Source organism: Anas acuta, chromosome 1 (assembly GCF_963932015.1).
Source record: "Anas acuta chromosome 1, bAnaAcu1.1, whole genome shotgun sequence".
Lineage (NCBI taxonomy): Eukaryota > Metazoa > Chordata > Aves > Anseriformes > Anatidae > Anas > Anas acuta.
In genome coordinates, this window is record NC_088979.1 from 89,967,138 (window position 1) to 89,984,864 (window position 17,727).

Below are 17,727 nucleotides of genomic sequence, written 5' to 3' on the forward strand. Positions count from 1 at the left end.
GCCCCGTGCTCCCTGGCTGGGGGAAGGACAGCGCAGGGCACACCAGCTGCAGGAGGAACCAAACGTAACTGCAAGCTGAGAAACGCTGGGGACTTCGGCTGCCCAAGCAGTGCCCAGCACAGGGGCTGTGGAAGTGTTTTGCTCTCAGGTAACTTAACCTTGCTGGGGATGGCTCTTCCATTCCAGCTGAGCATCACCTACGAGCCGACTTCCAGTGCTCCAGGCGAGGCTGAGAGCTCTTGCTCCCCCCTTCCAAGAGCAGAAGCGAGGCGCTCTGAGTTTGCATTCTCCCCATGAAGCCTGCGGCAGCTGTGCAGCACGAGGCAGACCCCCTGCAACCCGCCCTGGAGCCCGACGGCAAGGCCACGCCGGCACCAAGGAGCAGCAGCACTGATTTGCCTTCTGCAGCCGCTCCCCTGACTGCAGAGTGGGGGCGGCTGCACCCCGCCAGCTCCAGCAGCTCCCCACTTGGCTTTGCAGAGCAAGCGACAATAAAGCCCACAGCAGAACATGCACCTGCACGCGTTTCTCTTTTAAATGGATGTCCGAATTCTGGCATTCCCTCCCTTGCCCCACCTGAAGGGTTTGGGGATGCGTGCTCCAGCTGCCTGGGGAAGCGGCTGCCAGAACGGGGCAGGCACAGGGCTGCCTCCCTGGGGAAGGGGAGGAGGAGCAGAGCTGCTGGACAGCAGAGGTGCCCTGCCCCAGCACACCGGGAGGAAAAGGGCCTGGGAACAAGGGGCACCTGGAGCTCAGGCAGAGAGCCGGCTGTGTGGGACACAATCACCAACACGTCTGAAGTCAGCCAGGGGGAGGTCCCCAGGGCTGGCTCAGGACAACACGTGGAGTTTTCTCCTGCTAGGGGTGTCCTTGCTAAGACAAAACCTCATCAGGTGAGAACCAACTCAGTACGGGCACAGTGTAAGAGGCAAGGCACATCTGGGCTGTGCTGCAGAGCAGAAGCTGCTTGCTCTGCCCTCCCCAGGCGGAGCAGCCCGTTTGCCCGGGCGCCTTCCCCTCTGTGCCTTACTCATGGCGCCTCTCCCCTTTGTTTCCGCAGAAGCAGATGTTCCAGGAGCGGAGCGGCCGAATGCTCCAGGCTTTCTCTCCGAGGCAGAGCCCAAGCAGCAGCCCCACGCGAGGCCGCTCTCCGTCCCGTTCGCCGTCCCCACCCTGGGTCTTCAATAAAGCCTCCCCTCCCTCTTCTCCTAAAGCTGCCTCCGCCTCCCTCAGCAGCATGAGCGAGGGGGACGAGGACGAGAAGTAAAATAAAGATATCTATTTTTATAACCATGAGACAGAAGAACAAGCTATGAACTCGACCGCCGGATGGGGAGAAGCGCGAGGACCACCTGGGGTCCCTCTGACAGCAGGGAACGCACCCTGGGAGACGACGAAAACAGACTGGAGCACAGCAAGGGAGATCTCAGGAAGAGCTGAACCCGTCCCTGCTCCCTCGCCGTGCCGGGAGGCCCCACCAGCGGTGGCCGGGCCAGCGGGACCTGCGCTGAGCCCGCAGGCAGCACGGGCAAAGCCACGGCCGCGGCGGCTGCGTCGGACCCTGCTGACCCTGAGCTCTTCCAGCACGGGAAGGAAGGGCGCTGCTGCAGCAAAACAGGAAAGGAAATCTCACCTCGTTTGTTTTGAATGAGGTCTGCCCAGAGGGTGCCAGCAGAGCGGAGAGCTGCCCGGTGGGGTTTGCAGAGGGTCGCTCGATGCGTTCAGGCTGCGCAGTGTTGCTTGCTGACCAAGCCTCTGTCCAGGGCGCACGCGGAGATTCAGGCTGCACCGACCCCTTTGCTTTCTCGGTGTTCCCCACGTTCCTAGTGCCTGAGCAGCTGCCTGACCACCTCTGTTCCGCTCCCCGTTTTGCACTTCGGAGGCAAGTAAGTAAACGAAGCCAGTCCTGACTGGGACGTGTTGCTGTGGGCAGAAGCTGCTTTGAGGGCGTTGATGGGTTTTAGTGGTGAATTCCAGAAGTGCACGTGGGATCCCGCAGCCTAAGAACAAACCTCTCCCCCAGGAACCCTGCTGCTCCCAGACAGGCATGGCCAAGCGACGAGCCCAGCAGTGCTACTGCCCTCACATGCTCCTAATCCAATTAGGTTTAAATTTCTCGTGAAACCCTGAACAAGATGTGCTCATAGACACGCAGCCCCTGCGTGGGGTCCCGAGGCCATTCCTCTATCCCAACAGGGAGAAGAGGCTGGAAAACACAATGGAAACCTTTTAGACGGGAGCACAGCCTGCAGCAACCTCCCTTCCCGAGGGACGCGCTGGGTAGCTGGGTACCTTCCCTCCCTCCCAAACTCTCCAGGCAAGTAAATCGCAGCCCCTGGCACCGAGTTAGCCCCGCGCTTTGTTCACTCCCCACAGCTTCCCCCCGCCCCATGGGATAACGGGGTAACCGATTTGCCTTCGGGCACACTTTGCCAGGCCCAGCTCAGCCTCCCGCCAGGCCGAGCAGGATCTCACGGCACTCTGTCCGCTGGAGCCCAGCGAGCTCCCCGCAGGGCTGCGCAGAGGCCATCGGGAGCAGGGTGGCTGCTGCTCCCCCGGGGCAGTGCGAGGAGCTCCGCGGCTCACCCAGCTGCTGCACCTGACGGGGCGATGCGGTGCAGACCTTCCTCAGCCTCAGGCAACACCGTAACTCCGCACCCGGGATGTGCTCCTTGGTCCCTCCCGTCCTTGGCAAGTTGAAGTCTTCCCATCGCAACCCGCTGCCGCGCCGTGGAGCCGCCTGCTCTCTCCCACTGGTGCTGTTTACACGAGGAGCCATGCCCGAAGGCGGTGGAGGTGGGCAGGGTCTCCTTGTTCTCCAGCCCCACCGCTTGTCCCAGCTCCATCGCGCGTCCTGCCCAGCAGCCCGAGCAGAAGGCAGCGCCCACGGCTTGTACATAGGACCCGGAGAAAAACTCGGCGGCCCGACCTCTTCGTAGCGGGAGCTGTTTCTCAGCCACAGGTGGCCACCCCGTGACAAAGCCATATCCTGTACCAGGCGTCCTCCTCACAGGTAGGACAGCGGAGCTGAAGCCTTTCCCCCGCTGGTACAGGCACCGACACCCACACGCTTTCTCCAGCAAACCAGAACCTCATTGTCTTTGGACACGCGGAGGGCAATTTTGCACTTCTGAGTCATGGTTGGGTTTTATTTTTCATGAGCGTTGCTTTGATTCAGTCCTATTTATCAGCCAAGCTCCACATGAAAAATAAACAGCGTACAACAGACACGCGCCGCCTCTCACCTTCATTTCACAGCACGCACAGCCAGCCCCTGGCCTGACCCCTGTTTTGTTTTAGACGGCCCTGCCTCAGGCAGGGAGAAGCTCAGCCAGCACACGAGGTTTCAGCACTTCCCAGCTGAGCCATTTTTAAACATGGAATAAGAGAAGTCTCCAAGTCGGGCAGCACAGCAGGAAGGTTTTTCTGCAGTGCAAGGCAAAGAGCTCTTCTGTCAGCTCTTGTGTAACACCTGAGTATTGGCTTAGCTCTATTTCAGTTTAAAAGCTAAAAAGTTTCACTTTTAACAGCGCCGTAAGTTGCACTGTTATAATATATAATTAAAGGCCAAATGCCAGAATGAAATACAGAACTATCCCTTACAGACAGATTTGTCCCCCTCCTGCTTTGGCTATCTAAAAGGTCCCTCCTGAACGTGTGCACTATTTCAGAAAAGAGCAAGGACATTTTAAATATTCATCATTCCACATGCAAATAGAAAACTGCAACACATATTCTGTAAGAATTAATAGGACTGCCCCTCTAAATTTGCTGGCTCCAAGTGAAACATGAAGCCAAGCAGCACAGCAAGTTTTGTTTTGTTGGTGGTGGTTTGTTTTTCAGGAGCACCTTTTCTTCAATGAATTCCCCAGCACACAGGTGTATCAAACACTATAAACACAGAGAACCATCAGAAAAGTCCAGCGAGCTCACGTTCTGTATCTTTTAAGGAAATACGAGGAAAAACCAATGGTATCAGGTCAAACAGCTCTAATCTAACGCTTTTTGCCTTCCTGTTTCTGGGAATTCAAGACAATTCATGGTTACAGACAGAAACTAAACAGGGGAGCACAGGGCAAGTCAGAAGGTCAATAAAATGCAGTTAGCCATTATGCAAAGGATGGTAGCGCTGCCGTGCCAAAGCTGACTTCGCACGCCAACTGAATGAGATCAGATCTTTCACGGGTCATTAAAAACCCAGAAACTTCACTTCTCTTCCTATAAAACCCAATGTTTAGCAAGTTGGTATTCCTCACCATAAAGCGTACAGAGTAATGGTAAGACAAAACGTACTGAAATATTCCAGGACAAAGCACAGCTCCAACTTCTTCACACTTCACAAATGGCTGGTAATATGTTTGTGAAAAAAATTGTGTAACTGTTAAGTTTCATAATGCACAGCACCTAGCTACTGCACTTAGTGCATAACAGAGCAGGCAGTTTTCAAGCATTACCGCATCATACTGACAACGGACCAGTTTACTTTTCTAAAAATAGAGAAGAAAAAACACCGCTTCACCAGCACCTAGAACCACGGAGACCACCACACAGCCGTGACCGATCACCTCACACGCACAAACAAAAATCCTGGTTCCTTTAACTGAATGCAAAGGAACCGTGCTGTAAGTGCTGGTCCTCCGCAGCCCCAAGTACTGTATCAAGTACACATACACCTATGAAGGTATTTATTATTGTAAGGATAAAGAGCAAAGAAAAACAGGCAAGGAAGCTGCCTACCACATGACAAGCTCAGGTATGCTAGGCTGGCTCTGACATTTCAATGATTTACATCTCGCAACGCAATCTGGCATCAATTTTGATAACCACAAGAAAATGTTTATGAAGTTGTCCTTTGAAATAATACCAGAACACAGACCATTGTGTGACCTTGAAAACTGGCCAAACAGAAACTCTTCTCAAAATATTAAAAAAAAAATATTTACATGCATCTTTTTATTTAAAAAAAGAAAAAAAAAAAGAATCAAGTGACGGGTTAAGGAGGAAAGTCTTTCTACAACCTTCAGATCAAGTCTCCTAGCTGCGTGCATGGTGACTTGCCTTTTGCTTTTGGACAGGGAAGCCAATCAACCACACAGCTCCTGCAAAGACCCTGTTACGTCAAATGGTAAGCAGTGAGAAAGTACAACACATTTCTTCTGAAGTTTCAAAGTTTTCTTTCAGATGAACTTATCTCAGATATAGCAAAATTATGACCAACTTGAGCTTCATTACTTAAGGCAAATGTTAGTGAGTTAAGAAAGGTGGGTCTTCAGGTATTTCCCTGCCCTGGAATTGCTCCGTTAGCTACAAAAAGTTACAAGCACTTACAAAACTTCATGGAAAGCTGAAAAAGTTTCCAGGTAGAAGCCTGGAGCTGTTATTTTGTAACAGATATCTCAAATGTCAGGAACCATCCAATGAACTTCAGTTTTAGGGATATTTATGTAACAGGGAAATAAAAGGTGCTCATATGCTTCAAAGAAAATGAGTGGTGACGAACTGCTGCTGTACACTGAACAATCAGACACCAGAGCTTAGGAAACCCACAATTCACTTTTTGTTCCAAACCTCTGGAGAAGCTTCTATTGCTTCAATGTCAGGAAGCAAGGATAAGTGAGGGAGGCAATCCATAGTAATCGTTAAAGGAAATGTGATACTCCACGGAAATACAGTGGCTAAACCAGCAGGCTTCAAACCTCGTCACTTCACAGAAAGCATCAGCGCTGCCGGAGCAGGTAGCTCCATCTCTGCCTTCAGCATCACGCAGGATTTGGTGCCGCTAAATCCCCAAGTTGTGCAGAGCAGCCACCTGAGGTGCCGAGAGGTCGTGCTGCTCTGACAGTAATGATGACCACTCAAGGGCTCAAATACTCCTTTTTCTTACTGCCACTGACACATTAAGCCCATCAATTATCGCATTATTCAACAATCAAGTCTTGATCAACAGTAAGGGCTATAAATCCAAAGGAAAAAATCCCACACCCTTTGCTCACAAGACCATGCACAAAGCCACAGCAGTCTGCCTGAACTTTCAGTAAAGTTCAAAACTTCCTTGATGTGCAGATTGTACCAAACTGCTTGAATCAGCTCCTATGCTTTACCAGCGCTAACAACTTTTCTGCTTATTAACCTGTGTCCCCCCCAAATAAAAGTGGAGAACATAAACTATTATGTTTTTTAAACATTTAATGTTTTCAAATGGTCATACTCTCAGTCACCAAGTAAGTTCAATTTATAAGTGACTGCAATTTCATAACCGTGAGCTACAACCACTTCTGGATTCCTTCATGAAAGTGAGGAAAGGAGAATCCGGGGTTCCTGCTGCAGTCCTCCTCCTGTAGGCAGCTATTCAAAGCAGCAGTTTCTCGAAAAGAAGCCTGAACTTTTCTTACCTCATTGTTCTGAGAAAGGAGCAATGAATTCTAGCTAAGGAGAGAGAGTAAAACAGGTAACTCAATTTTCTAAGCTCAGATTACCAAACAAGAAAAAAATAATGTTTTATCCCAAGATACTTTAGGGTACATATTCCCACCCACACCCCCTCGCCTTCTCCCTACCCCATGTTCCCCAGGCTGCTAAGCTGTAGAGACCAGGATGCCTGCCCGTATGGAAAAAGAAGGAAAACAAAAAAATAGTTTGCAAAAATGATGGAAGCAGAGTAATTTCTGCAGTGACCAGTTTTTCAAGAAGGAGGTCTCCCAAGTGTGCTTTTATATTTCCATTACTCCATAGAAAGATACAGCTTCAGATTTACAATCAGTAGAGAAAAAGTTCTTACAAGTTTCTACTCAAAGTGTAGTCCTGTTTTGTTGACTGCAGAACTGTCATCTTCGTCAGTACTTTGGTGTCATGTTTTTAGCACAACAGCAAAAACAAGAATAGTAACATCCAGCTACATTAGCACGCAATTTTACCTTTCTAAAAACTAAGTTTTATGCCACAAAAATCACTGATAGTTAACTGAAATGGCAAAGCCTTAGAAAGGAGATTAGTTTCCTGTGAAAATGTGTTCATAAAGTCCAGACTCATACCTGATAGGAATAAAACTCAGAAGACAAAGTTTCAGACTTCCAGGTAGTTTAAGATACTGATACAAAAGAAATCAAGTTAAATACACCAGAAAATTCAGAGTAATACAATACAGAAACAATCACATTTATGTATCGTTCTAGAACCAAATAAACCAAAAATCAGTCATGCTCGAGATAACAAATTTGGATGAAAAGGGGTAGAGATGAACTTGGGAACACTCGAATATTTCTGTAAGACTTACAAAAATTTCAACCTGCTTTGTGACAAAACAGACAAGAAGGATGCTTTAATCTAAAATCACTTTGAGCTCCAAACTGAAGGTCCACCTGAGAGCATGCCTGAAGTTCCCCCGGGCTGCCAAATCACAGGCTAAGCTCCATACAGCATGCGTGAAACTGAATCAGTCCCTTGAAAGTGTCATTGTGTAGGGTTTTTTTGCATACTTTTATTTGTCAGCAATGACAAGAAGAAAAGGGAAATAAGAATATACACAAGTTATATACAAGGGTATCAGACTAGAAACAATTCCAACACAAAGTACAGAAGACTCGAAATTGGACTTAAAACACCACCAGGTAACCCCACGGAAATCAGCTCCCCGCTCCCCCGTTACGGGCTGGGCTGGTCCCAGCGATGCCACGACAGAAAGCCCCGCGACGCCTCCTGGACGGGACAGCATGGGCGAGCCCACCAGCGACCTGAGCTGGCACCGCAAGAACTCAGCCCCGCAGCCAACGCGGGGAACAAATCCACTCCGTTCCCACCCTGGAAACTTGCATCGTAACCCCCAGTACGGCTGGCACACGTTTCAGCACGCTGCTAACAGCTCGGCAGAGAAGGCAAGCGTGAAACTATCAGCAGGTCTCCCAGGGAAGGGCAGGTCTTGCCGGCAGCACCACTGGGACACTGCCCTGCCACTGCCTGTCACCTAGCGCAGGCTGTAGACGCAGGTAAAAATTTCAAAGGACCGTCCATCTGGCACCTCTCGGCAGCATTCAACTCAAGGGAAGAATTCCAATAAGGAATTGAAAGCTTGACAATATTAGAATTACCACAAACATACCAACCCTACAAAAAAAACTCTAAATTCAAGAAAGTTCACTATGCCAACTTTGAGATCTTTTAAGGCAACTTAATACGGCATTTAAAGTACATGAACTTTAAACTTTCTTACTAGTTCTTAATTAAAACTTTAGTTACAAAAACTTTGTTTCAAATGAACGTCAACAGCTTAAATCTTGATCCTGAGAACAGATTCACTTAAGTGGGATGCCTCTCATAAGCTGCTACTTGTGCAAGCATTTGCAAGGTTCAGCCCTGAAGTCGCTACACAATTTGTGACTGCGTTCCTCATTTGCAATCAAACTCACCTTTGAGCTCAGTAAGGCATCATCCTGCCATCATGCTACCTTAAGTTCTCAAAACCACACTTATCTGGTACAATTTGTAGGTGAGTGAGTGTCAGGAAGAGGAGATGAAGAGCTAGCAGCAACCACAGCATCTGTAGGGGAATGGAGGAAACATGCATACGAACCAAACACCTTACAACTGGACGTGGTTATTGTCGAGATAAATACTAACAATAAACATTTAGTTCATTTTCTACAGAGTGGTTTATACCGATCAAGATCACTTTGCAGCACCCAACATGTAAGGCTCTAGAAGTGCTTACTAAAGGTGAAGGGGGAGAAATGTTTTCTGTATCAATGAGGTCAAGGTTTCGCCCTAAATACTTAGCCTGCCTTGAGGTGAAGAGGAGATTACGCTACAGTGAAAAATAGTCACTCCATTTACTTTTTGGACAAAGTGAAGGGCTGTTTAAGCAAAACAAACAAATTCTACAGGCCACTGAAGAGAAAGAAAATTACACTATCCAGTTGGAGCAACAAGTGTAGTTGACGCAACCAAAAAGTAGCTTGAGTTGTCCACGAGCACGGGAATGAACATCCACGTTCTTTGTGCATGTCTCAAGGGACCAGCTCTGAACGTGCCCAAGAGGTGGCACAAACTGCAGCAGGACAAAGGCTCTTGCAGTACGACTGCAGACCATCGCAGTGAGTTCAGAGACAAGACTGCGCACCTGTGACCATTTCACCATCTTTCTCATCAAGCGCTGACACCTCAAAACAAAGCCTAGAAAAGCAGGGAGCAGAGATGTGTATATTGTTTGGAGAGGCTTCGTGTCCATTGGCATGAAACTAGGCAGGGCGTTATTGTATCACATCCACAACAGATACACCAGAGAAACAGGCACTAGAAGAGAAAGCTGAGCTATTCTGTTACACTGCAACATGCAGAAGTTGTTTGGAAATTCGTTTCTGTTAATCACTAAACACAAAAGATACACAGCATTTTCACTGAAAACATCTTTTTTCCCCTCCTTATTTACTGTGCCCTGTAATCCAAGACAAGCAGGTTGCAACAACATCAGCAGGCCGCACATCTGAAATCCATAAAAAAGAAACTTTTATAACGTCAGAAAATTAAGTTTGGAATTAACTGCCCCAAAGTATTAAAGCAAATAGTTAATAAAAAGGTAGCAGTAACTGGAAAAACAACGGTATCTGTAGTAAAAATAGTATCTGTAGTCAAACTAGCCATACTAAAAACCTATCCACCCTCATTTTTCTGGAATACCCACTAGAAAATTCTTGAAGGTCTGCTGCTGTTGCTTCCAAAGACAGTTTCCAGACGTACTCCTATGCAGGAATGCGGCATAAGGACAACAAGTAAATAATTTATGGCACACCGAAGATCTCGATTCAAGTGCAGGCTGCTTGGTCAAGGTTGGAGAGGAGCAATGCTGCTGCTCACTCGTTCAGCATAATGCCCAAGGACAAGCTTTGGAAAATGGAAAAATAAATGCAGTCCTTGTGCTCCATTTCCCTGCTCTGATCAGTTTGTACCTTCGTTCTTGGAAATGGTTGCCATTTCAGGGGACTTCAGTTCCCAAGTACTACAATGCTTTAGTCCTGAAAGCCAACCGTTTTTGAGAAGAAAGCAGTGAAATGACTAACAACATAAGATCCTGCACAGAATTTCACCTTCTGTTTGCTGGCTTCTTCCATTGCTTACAGTCACTTCATATCACAGAATCACAGAATTTCTAGATTGGAAGAGACCTCAAGATCATCAAGTCCAACCTCTGACCTAACACTAACAGTCCATGAAGTCATTTCACATTTCAGTATGTTTGCATCCTCTTTTTTCTGTTCCCTCTCCTCTTCATTTATAAGGAGGGTGCCAAAAAGAAGCACCAGGTCAGGATTTGCTACTACAAAATACGATTTCTAACAAAAGCTGAACTTCAGCTTCTTACACAGACTATCTTATTCCTTGGAATGTTTTCGGTAATTTTTAGGTAATGTTCCAGGAAAAAGCGATCACATACAACTGGGAAAATATTAGTTTCATCACAAATTCCTATTTTTAGTAGAAAAAACACAACCTGAAATGAATTCAAGAAGCAGTAAGAAGTTAGGGGTGAAGGCAGAAGTTAACTGACTGAATGTTAGTAGAACTGGAACATCAGCTGGAGGTCACATCAGCTTGCACCGATTCCACCACAGCAGCAGAGCCGCGCCGCTTGAACGTCCATCTGCCTCCTGCGCAGCCATAGGAAATTATTGCTCTGGAGGTCACACGGTTACGCCCCCACTGCGCCCTGTAAAGACTTCCCAGGGAGCATTCAGCACGTCTGGTTGGGGACAGGGCAGCCCCCAGCACACTCCCTCGTCCCACCTGTCGGGCTCTGCAGGGCGCTCAGCAGCCCTCCTGCTGCTTCTGCCTCCATCGGTGTCGCAGCACTCTGCGGGGACGCGCAGGACAGGGACCGTGCTGAAGCCAGCTGCCACTCCAACGTGACTTCAGCTTCAGTGGAGAGAAGCCTACAGAGACTCGAGCCCTGCGAACTCAAGAACTATGTGCATACACATTCCTGAACGGACTGGGACAGCTGAGAGCACAGGTTTGGGAGATCAGGAGTCTGAGTTTTCAGAAAGAAGTGGGTCTACATGTAACTTATTGCTTATAATCCTTTGATGAAATGTGCTATGCAGGTGCAAAGTACTATCATGAAGTTAAACTAAGGGGTTTTGTTTGTTTTAAAATCTAGCAATTTCTCAGCATTTCCCTGTTTAACTAACAGACTGGTTCTTTACAAAAGTAAATATTGAGAGGAAAAAAGGACAGTTCCCCCACAATTTCAGTAAACGTGTTTCATTTTCTGTACTAAAATCTGCAATGTCTTTCAAAAAAATATCAAAACATCTAGGAGAAAGTGAAAGTGCAAAATTGCTTCCACCTCATCTCCTTTACTCCCACGCCTATGTCATCACCAGAACTTCAAAACCTCACTAATTCTGAAAGGCCATAGTAGCAGAAACAGTATTTGACAGGGAATTTTGGCAGAGACTTGGTGAAGAACAGCTTCCTAATACTCAGTAGTAACCCCTCCAACAAAGCTAAGGAGATAACACTTAGTTTTGTCCTCTTTAATTTTCTTTTTCTTTCAGATCAGGTACCAACTATATTTTGCCCTTCCCATTTCTCTGATACTTCCAGTTTCATTTATTTAGACCAATGACACTTTCCAAAAGCTGGTGTACAACATCTTTATATACACTACAAATTCAGATTACCAGACTGTTGTCAGACATTGAATATATAAATAACTTTGCAAACTATTTACAGGTTTTAAACTAATCAGGTTCCAAGCAACCAACACGCTTAAGGCAAATATGACTGGCTGGCCGGCCTTTCAGATTTCTCTCCCTTCAGCCCTCCCACCCCCCAAGATGACAGGCAATAAACATGAAATTTAATTACCTCCTGCCCCCACACATTGACAGGACTTTTTGTATGGAGAGATGATCTAACTACTTATGATTTTTCCCTAAAACAAGGAAAAATGTTTAAAAATATATTTGTGTTTCTGTGTCAAGAGAATGATTAAGGTACATACCAAAAAGTGGAAGTCCCGATGTCTTACAACAACATAATTTTTGTATGCACTTGACAAAAGGTTTTGGGAATTTGGGGTAAGCATCAGTTTAAAGCTGTACAACCCTTTTTAGAACTATGCATTTATAAGCTCATTAGATGTAAAATCTAGAGAGCTCAAAGGAATTTTATGTAACAGGTGACACTGAGCAAAATAAAATGCAGCAAAGAACGGATTTTCAAAGCATATATTTAACTACACTAGAATTTCTCTCTTACACCATATTGCTGTGCAAGATACTGTTCACCAGGAAAAGGGATTCTGCACAATCTGCCAATCCTTACTGGAATAAAAATTGGCACTTAAAACAGTATCTTTTGTTACAACTTTACGTACTTAGGCGCAATCACAGTGCAATCCCTTTTGTCAATGCATGACTGAAGCAACCAAGCATATTCCGTGAAGTAGGTAGAGGTCACATACCAAACGTGCTTAGTGCCTTCCTGTAAGTCCCAATCATCACTTTGTTCTTACTATTTTTCAATGCCCTGATTAGGTCTTTGTTTGGAAGTAATTAGCTATTGTGGTTTGAAGGATTTTGGAACAAAGCAGAGACTTTATACTGAACGCAGAGGTCATCTCCAGCAGAGACAAAAGGTAGCAAATTATCGATTAGCTTTGTATTTAGAAGCATCCCTTGGTTCACTGCTAGGATTGCTCCAGTCATCTGCTTCAGGTGTGGTCTTGTAGTGTCGCCACGCTGACTTATTAAAAACGGGAAGTCTTTCAAATGATTCACTTGAAAGGGCCTATGGGAAAACAAAAGCAACAGTAAGATATCACTTAGAGACACCAAGAGCAAGATGATGCTCCGGGGAGTTGTTCCAATACAGAAGTGGTAACTAGAAGTATCTTAATTATCCAAGTGTTACATGTCACAATGCTATTTTGAAAGTACTTTGGCTGTGACCATTTGTTCCTGAAGCACTATATTTCAGAATAGGTTAAAATAAAGAAATAAAACTTGAAAACATTTTTTTAGTGAGTAGTGCCTACACAGCAAGAGGAAAAAGTTTTGGTCGGGAGCATTTTAGAGAGATTTGTTGTTAATACTTTACTTAAATATTCAACTTTCCCAACAAGCTCAGACTCAGTCAGCACACAAATCTGGAAATAATAGTTCAATCGATTAGCATGCCTCCCCCCCACCCCCCCCAAAGAAACATCATGCCTTTTTCCTCCATGCACACACACAGAAAATTAAATCCATCAGAAACTGAAGTTAGTGCAGGATTCCACAGCTTGTTCACTGTACGCAGCAAGGCACAGAGGTAACACTGAGTCAATGACCACCGCATGAGCTATGTGCTACACTATATTCTTTCAAATTCCCTGATGAAATTCAAGCAGTTTCAACTTAGAGCCCCTGACTCCTGAAAAAGGACAATAGGTTCAAAACTATCTAGTGCACAATGGTCAAGGACTGCATAGAAAAAAAAAAAAAGTACTAGTCAGGAGTTAGTCAAAAAGTCTTGTTCCAGTTTTACTGCAGTCAAAACTCATAGAATCAAAAAGTATTATCCAAAAATTCTCTCTTATCACACAGTTGTTTGAAAATTCAGCATTTACATGGGTTAACAAAATGCAAAGATCCAACACAGGACTAGAAAAAAAAAAAGAATCTAAAGCAAGCCAATCAGTATTAGTGTCAATGTTAACTTTTATAAAGTTCTGTTTTTAAGATTCTGTGTAATTAATTTGGATAAAACACAAAGAAAGTAGTGATTATGAATTTGAAAACAAAGAGTGAAAAGAAAGTTCAGTTATTAAGCAGAACATCTGCCTGCTATAAACTCTCAAGTTGCACTGTCTTGCTAGCTTATAAGGGGGTGAAATTCATACCTTCAAATAAATTACAGCATCTGAACCAACACCTTCCATCGAGTAGAGTTTAAGGTCACCTTGGAAGTACCTAGCATACAGACGAGAAATTGGCAAGCCATAGCCAAACCCAGCCTAGAAAAAAAAGAAAACAAACAGAAAAAAAAAACATGAGGAAAGCTTAAAAAAGTATTACAGATCACTGTTACAGATGTGTTACAGATACCTAAACACCAGATTTCTAAATACCAGATTTGCCTTAATATATTTCTTCAAGCTTTCCTTTAATTCCTCAGCCTGCACTGTAAGCTGGGATTCAATGCTTTGAGGAATCTTTTTTCCTAGACATTTTTTTTTTAAGCTTAAGTACAGAAAAGGAGAAAATAAACAATCCTGACAAAGGTTTATTTCTTTATCTTGTCTATTTTTTATTTTCTCAAAGAGCTAGAATATGTTGCCTCCAATCATCAAAGCTGCAAACTGCCTGTGGCTTCCTCTCTATGATCACCGTTGATGTAATACTCCATTCTTTCTTTGGCAATACCAAATTTTTGACAGATGCCACAGATAACAGTGGAGGTCAGAAGACTACCGCAGAGTAAATTAACTTCATTAACAACATACAAAGAAATACAAGACAAATAATCCTTGGTATTGTTTACCCTTTCAGCAAAGAATGTGCACCTCTTCCAACACACTGTTGCCAGAAGAAATTATCATAAAAATAAACAAGACTCTCTCGCTGCAGCCAAGGAGTAAGATTTCGGTCTATAGACCCTCTCTTTCAGATGACTGGTTATGTGCTGACAATCACTGTTTGATTATTCACCTGAATCCCCCTGAATTTTTCAGGGCTATCCAAAGCAACAACAGAAGGACTCCAGACATACAAGCACCTGAAAGTAAGGATATACGAGGCAATAGAGTAACAAAGCTTTTCCAAAAAGGTGGGTTACAAGAAGAATTCAACACGTGAAGTTTCAGAAAACCAGTGAACTCATTCCACTATACTATTTCTACAAAGGCAACCTGAAAGATACAGGGAAGAGCACGAGTTCAGAGAGAGAGTAAAACATTTTAGTTGACTGGTGTAATACTAGGCTTGCAATAAGTGAAAACAAAGCCCTGAATCTTAGTAACAAAGCCCCAGAATAAGACAAAGAAGGCTAAGAAGCAGGATTTCTGAGCATTGCAATATGTGCAATAGGCAAATGTGATGTCACTTTATAAGACATCCCTTGGGGGACCAGAGTGAATACATGTATTAAAGAGCTTTGTATTACAGTATCCATCACAAATTCTCCTGAGGTCAGCTACCATTTCTACGGTAACTTTTGTCCTCTTTGCTGTTTTACAGAAGTCTAAATGTTGTGATCTTTAACTGATTACAGCATTGCTCACACTGAATGCAGACTGTAACAGTTCATCTGAGCAAAAGGAGAAAGGGAAACACCAAAGAAAGACATTTTTTTTCTACTCACAATTAAAAAAAGAGAGTTCAAAAGCTTAATTGTATCTCTTCTGGAGACAGGGCAAAAAAATACGTTACCAAAACTAAAAAGCAAAGTAACTGAAAAGCAAATTGTAGATGGTACTGCTCAGCTCAGGTAAAGGGCAGTATCAAGCAATCCTGGAAACATACTATACTTCCCTGTCTGGAGAATTACACCTCCTTGAAATCCTGTTTCATGTTTGTCTCCTGCACCTTCCAGGAAAGTGTTTTTACACTGTGTCCTGGTCCACATAGCTATTTCAACTCTTCCTCAAAAGATCCTATTTTTTTTTTTCTCTATACTGCCTTCAGGTTATTTTCCAAAACAGTTAATTAGTAAGAAATACGAAGACAAAAGATGACCAAAGAGTAACTGGTTAAGGCAAGCCTTGATGTATTTCGCAAAAGAGACCGTCATCAAGAATCAATTGCTACACAGGTCTGTGCTCGACCTAGAGGGCAGAATATAGTCAATAATGGCACACCTACCTTGAGATGAGAAAGCTTTTTAGGGCCAATTTCTCACTAAATATTATAGCATGTACTAAACAAACGGGAAATTATTAGTGTCACTAGTGTCAACAGGTTTAATTGTACCTGATTTAAGTCACACTTCTCCCACCGTAAACAAATCCTGCCAAAGGGAGAATCATTAAATTCTCTACAAAGATCCACTTATTAAACATTACCATGTGTTCCTAATGTTTCCAGTGCGCATATAACAGCGCAGATGAGCACAAGACCTGCTAGAATCAGAATGCTGCCATGGTAACAAGGTTTCTCAGCAGATTAAAAAAACATTTGCAGTAACACCGAGAAAGAACTTCTACCAATCAACAAAATAAGCCCTCTCTTCCACTCCAAGTCTATAAACGTTTCATAAACGAGACGGGGAGATCATACAACAAGGGGAGGGATAGTTAGAGCAGAAAAATACATCTATTTACACTACACTGCAATTTAGTTTATGAGTATTACCTAAGTCAAGAATGACATGTGAACACAGACCTACCTTCTAGAGCATAATTCTTAAGTGGTTTGGTCTTCTGCACTAAGCAATAAAGAAACCTTCCCTCTGCATAGACTCTGAAGATGACTCATTCACGTGAAACCTTTCTGCTGAAAGATTATTTTTAGACTGACATACAAAATATGGAATAATTGTTTTTATAACTGGATCTGAACCATAATACATGTCAAGCCTAACTGTGAAAGCCCTTTTTTTCCTTAGTGGAAAGGTATGCCGCAGACTCGCAGTTCTTGATTTTTATTTATTTTTCCCCCTATCTGAACCCCACACATAAAAGCTTAACAATTCACAATGTTCAGTCATACAGGTAGGTCAGATTCACAGAGCAAAAGCTGCCAGGCTCACAAGAGAGGACACTTTGCAGGTCTGACTACAGTGACATACAGGCTGAAAAGAGAAAAAAAAGCCTGAGGATGGGGCAGAGCAGAAGAAAACTAAGTATAAATGCCAAAGAATCAAAGTAAGCTGTCTGGAAGATTAGGAAATAAATACAGGAATGTATTGCTAAAGATGAATAGAAAAAATGAATATAGTGTAAATCTTAAGCTGAACATTTTACAATCAGAGTCACAAAGGCAGAGACATTTTAATAGTGAATACAACTGGCAATCAAGGTACAAGTTTATAGTAAGGACAAGTTTCAAGAAATCTTTGTAGGCTCCTACAGTAAATTGCTGATCAAAACTGAGACAGAACAAAGGCAGATTATCAATCAAGAAAGATTCCACCATTCTTGATTTTAAGAAAGAAGTTCATATTTGAATTAAGGCCTGCTCCTTATCAGGAAGATTTTTAAATATTTTATGAAAGGCATGGTACCATTTGAAGCATTTTACCAAGATATATCATAGAATGAGGAACCTTGAAGAATTAATATCAAGTCAATCTAGATACAAAACTGGGCTTCATACGTACCATGGTGACATCAAGCACTGGTGAAAACAATGCAATACACTTACGTACCATGATGCTATAATCTGTGGTCTAAGACAGTACCACAGATTCTGCTTATAGCCTAAAAAGAAATGTGTTGCCTCTGAACCACTCTGATTTGGTTTCAACCTTCAATTCACTGTTAATTGCTTTATATCAGAATCACGCACAGTCATACACCCTCTGGCACCACATTATGTTAGCTGCCTGAAGGCACTTCAACCACAGAAGTACCCCAAAAAAAAAATCAACACTCAAGAACATGATAAATGAGAAACAGGAAAAGGAAACCTCCCAGATAACACTTTTTCTTGACATTCTTGAAGATAAAGGACTGCATGAAAAGCAAAACCGACCAAAAAATTAGAAACAATACAGAACAAAAATAAGAACAGATAGAAACACAGTATCAGTATT

At 44.0% G+C, this 17,727-nt stretch overlaps 2 protein-coding genes across 7 annotated transcripts in view; one reads left to right on the forward strand and one right to left on the reverse strand.

The window, feature by feature from the left end:
- The window catches only part of PCYT1B (phosphate cytidylyltransferase 1B, choline), a 28,484-nt gene extending 25,256 nt beyond the window's left edge, over positions 1-3,228 (forward strand). For 4 of the 6 annotated variants that reach the window (XM_068687082.1, XM_068687093.1, XM_068687051.1 and 1 more), the window contains one exon: positions 1,061-3,228. In XM_068687082.1, coding sequence (XP_068543183.1) covers positions 1,061-1,267 — 207 coding nt within the window. In that variant the 3' untranslated portion in view covers positions 1,268-3,228. Of the gene's footprint in view, positions 1-186; positions 514-1,060 lie in introns of those variants that run through there. The other 2 variants (XR_011098010.1, XM_068687062.1) reach the window with 2 other exon arrangements.
- An 8,282-nt stretch (positions 3,229-11,510) lies between these two features.
- PDK3 (pyruvate dehydrogenase kinase 3) overlaps positions 11,511-17,727 on the reverse strand; it is a 53,160-nt gene continuing 46,943 nt past the window's right edge. The window contains exons 10-11 of the mRNA XM_068687035.1: positions 13,877-13,990; positions 11,511-12,783 (exon numbers count right to left, since the gene is read on the reverse strand). Coding sequence (XP_068543136.1) covers positions 12,640-12,783; positions 13,877-13,990 — 258 coding nt within the window. The 3' untranslated portion in view covers positions 11,511-12,639. The remainder of the gene's footprint in view (positions 12,784-13,876; positions 13,991-17,727) is intronic.